The following is a 3,794-nucleotide window of genomic DNA, read 5'->3' on the forward strand; positions in this document are numbered from 1 at the left end:
GGATGATGGCCTTGTTGGTTAAATTTAATACAAGGACCAAGTCAGAGATAATAAAGTTGGTGTAAATTAACTCAAAACAAATCAGCATATTCAGCATATCAGAATTTGACAGATATTACCAAATCACTATGAACGCTGTCTTCTTAAGAAATGTTCATAAACACAGTTTCAAAAATAATACAAACTGAATTTATGAAAACCAAACATGAACTGAATGAAACAGTGTTTAATGTGTGGCATCATGATGTAATTACAGGTTGGTTAAACACTTTGACTGTTTGACTTATGGGATTACACTTTGGCGTCGCACACATGGTCAAGCCTAAGAAGCAAAGATTAGACTTAAACCATAAGAGGAGAGCATGTGCCCTCTAAATGTGGCAACAAACAGTACAGGATGTGTTTCAGAGAGCTGTAAAGCAGAAAATAGAGTATGTGAAAGGGTGCCCTCCCAGTTATTCATTTATTTATTTTGTTTTTTTGTATACATGTTCTTTATGAGTGAAGCACTGAGTCTTGGTTTGTAGTTAAAATCTATGCCTGTGTATTGGAATTTATATGTGTTCGTGTGTGTTTCTGAGAGCAAGAGAGGAAGATTAACAAGGAAAGAAAGTTGGCAAATCAACAAGAGAAAAAAGGGTGGGGTGGTGGTAGTGTGTCTCCAACTCTCAGCAGTCCAGTGCATTGCTCTGTGTTTTATTTCAAACTGTTTATTTATTTGCTTTATGACAACCTTGCCTTGACGATGTCAACTGCAGAGTGCAGTGAGTGTGATGACTAACACATATCTGGATAAACCACGATTCATGTCAATAGAATGTTGAGACTCACACTTTAGTAGAAGTAAAGCTTCTCGACCTTACAGCTTTACTACACTCAGAGTGGAGGATGGCTGGGCCTTCCTCGCAAGATATCACTTAGACTTTGCAGAGTTTAGTTTTCACACAGCAGATTTGAATATAAATAACAAGCTTGTAATTACATGTAGAGGTAATTAGCCATGGTCACATCTGTTTAGCAAGTGCACACTAAATTCTGCCTCGAGCACTCGCAACAATCTGAAGCCGTAACAACAAGGTCATTGGATGTTGGCTGAATATGTACATGTTTTTGAGTTCAACTCTGTATAGAAACTCTGTTCAAACTTAGGTGAAAACAGGATTATATATTCTCTTTTATATAAGCGACAGCTTATATATTCATGTTTAAAGTGCCTCCTTGCACTTTGTGTATATACTCTCTTTAGATAAAGTGTATAAATCATATGTATAGGATTTGGCATTTTATGTAATCTATCAGAATTGTTTTTGCTATGCTAAAGCTTTAAAGACTATAACTATATCCTGTATATGTATTAATGTTAGTACAATGTTAATTTTCTTATTATGGGTCACTAGTTGTCTCAATGGGTTGTGAATTTACGGTTATTTATCTACAAACAATGCATTCAATTTATCTACTGAGCTCCGAATGGTTGTCAGGGAAGAAACCCCAATATGTTTCGCTTGTTTAATGAGTGAATGTTCTTTAAGAGTTACGAGCACATAAAGGCAATTTGTGTGCGATGAATATTGGTGTTGGCAGCTACAGTATGTCTACATGTTGTGAGACCTCGGCAAGCCATCTAGTGTTTGGCTCAAGCACTGCCTTCCTCCAAAATGGAAGAGAGTCTTCCTCAGTAATCATCAGCATATCCTGATTTATATCAAAAACCCTTTATCTATTAATTAATTACATCACTTTTCCATCTATTTCATTTGTTATTGGGCCTTGATCTATATAAGAATATGTTCTTAGTCAACTGGCCTAGTGTAGCAAGTGTTTTCTATGAACATGTGAAAATGCACAATCTTTAGATAACAAAACATATATTTTCTATCTTTCTTTTTGATTCTATGCACATATTGAATGTGTTCAACATTTTCCTTGCGTCTGACATTCACTGTAATGCAAAACTTATTTTGACTTTGACTGACTGCAAGCAGATTTGAATTAATTTGTACTAAATAAACTATAACAGTGCACAATATTTGTCAGGCAAATGGACTGAAAGTGTGCAAATGTTTTAATACTGTGTAAATATGAATGGAAAAAAATAAATGTTTATTGATGAGCTGCTGTTGTGTTTATTTCTCAGAGGAGGGTGGGAATGATACAGCATTATGAACATTCAGTAAATGCATGTTGAAACAGCTGAAGTGCTGTGTAGGTAGTGGGGTGAGCACTATTCAGTACAGAGCTTCCACATTGATGAAAACAGAACATCTTAATATAAGTTACAATCCACAACAAAGTCTTCAATAATATTATTATATAGAGATTTGAAATAATATTACAACAAAGACATTTAAAAAAGAACCTGTTCACCAGACTGTACACTAACAAAACGGTGAGTATTATTACAAATATTATTTACAATGACAAGAAAACAGAAAATGAAACACTATTTTCAGCTGTGTATGAAATAAACGGCATTTGTGTTTCTTACCCAGCAACTTTTGAATTTTACAGTTAATAAAATAGCTGATATGGAAATAAATACATCAACCAAAATATTGCTGTAAGTAAAAGTAAAGTTATGATAAGAGTTTTTGAAATTCAGATGGAAAAACCAGACCATTATTCATTTTCAAACAGTGCCCGGAGCTGTAGAGGTCCACAGAAACTTTTAGATCAACAGCCCCGACAGTTTTGTTCCTCATCAAATTCATCTGCTTCAAACACAGTCTTGTGGTTCCACGATGAGTATCAAGACTCCAGAGAGTCTGTTTCTGAACTTCAGTGTGATGGATATTTCTCTGAAAGCTCATCCAGGGGGATGACTGTGTACTCTGCTGCCTTCCCATTCTCCCTGGGCTTGTCTTTATGTAGGAATGTCTCCATCTCTAGCTCCCTCTGCTGGTTTGCGGAGTTAGTTTTGGTCTCTAGCTGGGATGCTTGGCTTGGTGCATTCCATCTGCACAATAAGGAATGATGAAAATGTAATTGTATGCTCATAATAGATATATTCAAAAATATTGTTCTATTTTTTTCTGATATTTAACTCACTTGTCTCGGGTAGCGATGGCAACGCAGACAATTACCAGTGCTGCAACACCAACAATAAAACCAACAATGATGATCCAACCTGGACATATGGGAGAGTAAGAGTTGATGAGTTGAAGATGGACTGTCTTAGGCCAGAGTTCAATAATTCAAAAATCTGGATTATTAAATGCATTTTTTTCTGGACTCACCTGGTGTTGTGTGTCCTTTATTCATGGCTGATGTAGGATTGACATTCAATTTATCTAAGTCTAGAAAAAACAGAAACAGAAAATCACAATAAATAATAAAGACAAATAAAAGCAATTGTAGGCATAACTTTTGGGACAGGTATAGAATATTTACCAGGATTGTGACGCCAGCTTTGTTTCAATTTTGATTCTTGTATCTGTTTGTTTGTTGATGAATCTGAACTGGAGTAATCAGTGTGCTTTGGCAACACTGTGGCTGTGGTCTTTTCATTGGTTTCCCCCAAACCTCTGCTTTCCCATTTGTCGCTCTCTTTGGGCTGGACTTCATTTGGCACTGATGAAGACATAAAACCAGGCTGAGGACTCTGGATGGTAGATGAATCTGAACTGGATTCCTCCATGTGCCTTGGCGACACTGTGGTTGTGGTTTTGTCATTGGTGTCCCCCAAACCACTGCCCTCCCATATGTCGCTTTCTTTGGGATTGACTTCATTTGGCACTGATGAAGACATAAAACCAGGCTGAGGACTCTGGATGGTAGATGAATCTGAACTGGAT

General features: G+C 36.5%; 1 protein-coding gene across 1 annotated transcript in view; it reads right to left on the bottom strand.

Moving 5' to 3' along the window:
* Nucleotides 1-2,084: 2,084 nt before the first annotated feature.
* LOC118342913 overlaps nt 2,085-3,794 on the bottom strand; it is a 4,101-nt gene continuing 2,391 nt past the window's right edge. The window contains exons 3-6 of the mRNA XM_035681608.1: nt 3,391-3,703; nt 3,237-3,296; nt 3,049-3,127; nt 2,085-2,956 (exon numbers count right to left, since the gene is read on the bottom strand). Of these exons, the coding sequence (XP_035537501.1) occupies nt 2,779-2,956; nt 3,049-3,127; nt 3,237-3,296; nt 3,391-3,703 (630 nt within the window). The 3' untranslated portion in view covers nt 2,085-2,778. The remainder of the gene's footprint in view (nt 2,957-3,048; nt 3,128-3,236; nt 3,297-3,390; nt 3,704-3,794) is intronic.

Source organism: Morone saxatilis, unplaced genomic scaffold, assembly GCF_004916995.1.
Source record: "Morone saxatilis isolate NCDOM2014 unplaced genomic scaffold, NCSU_SB_2.0 Contig11, whole genome shotgun sequence".
Lineage (NCBI taxonomy): Eukaryota > Metazoa > Chordata > Actinopteri > Moronidae > Morone > Morone saxatilis.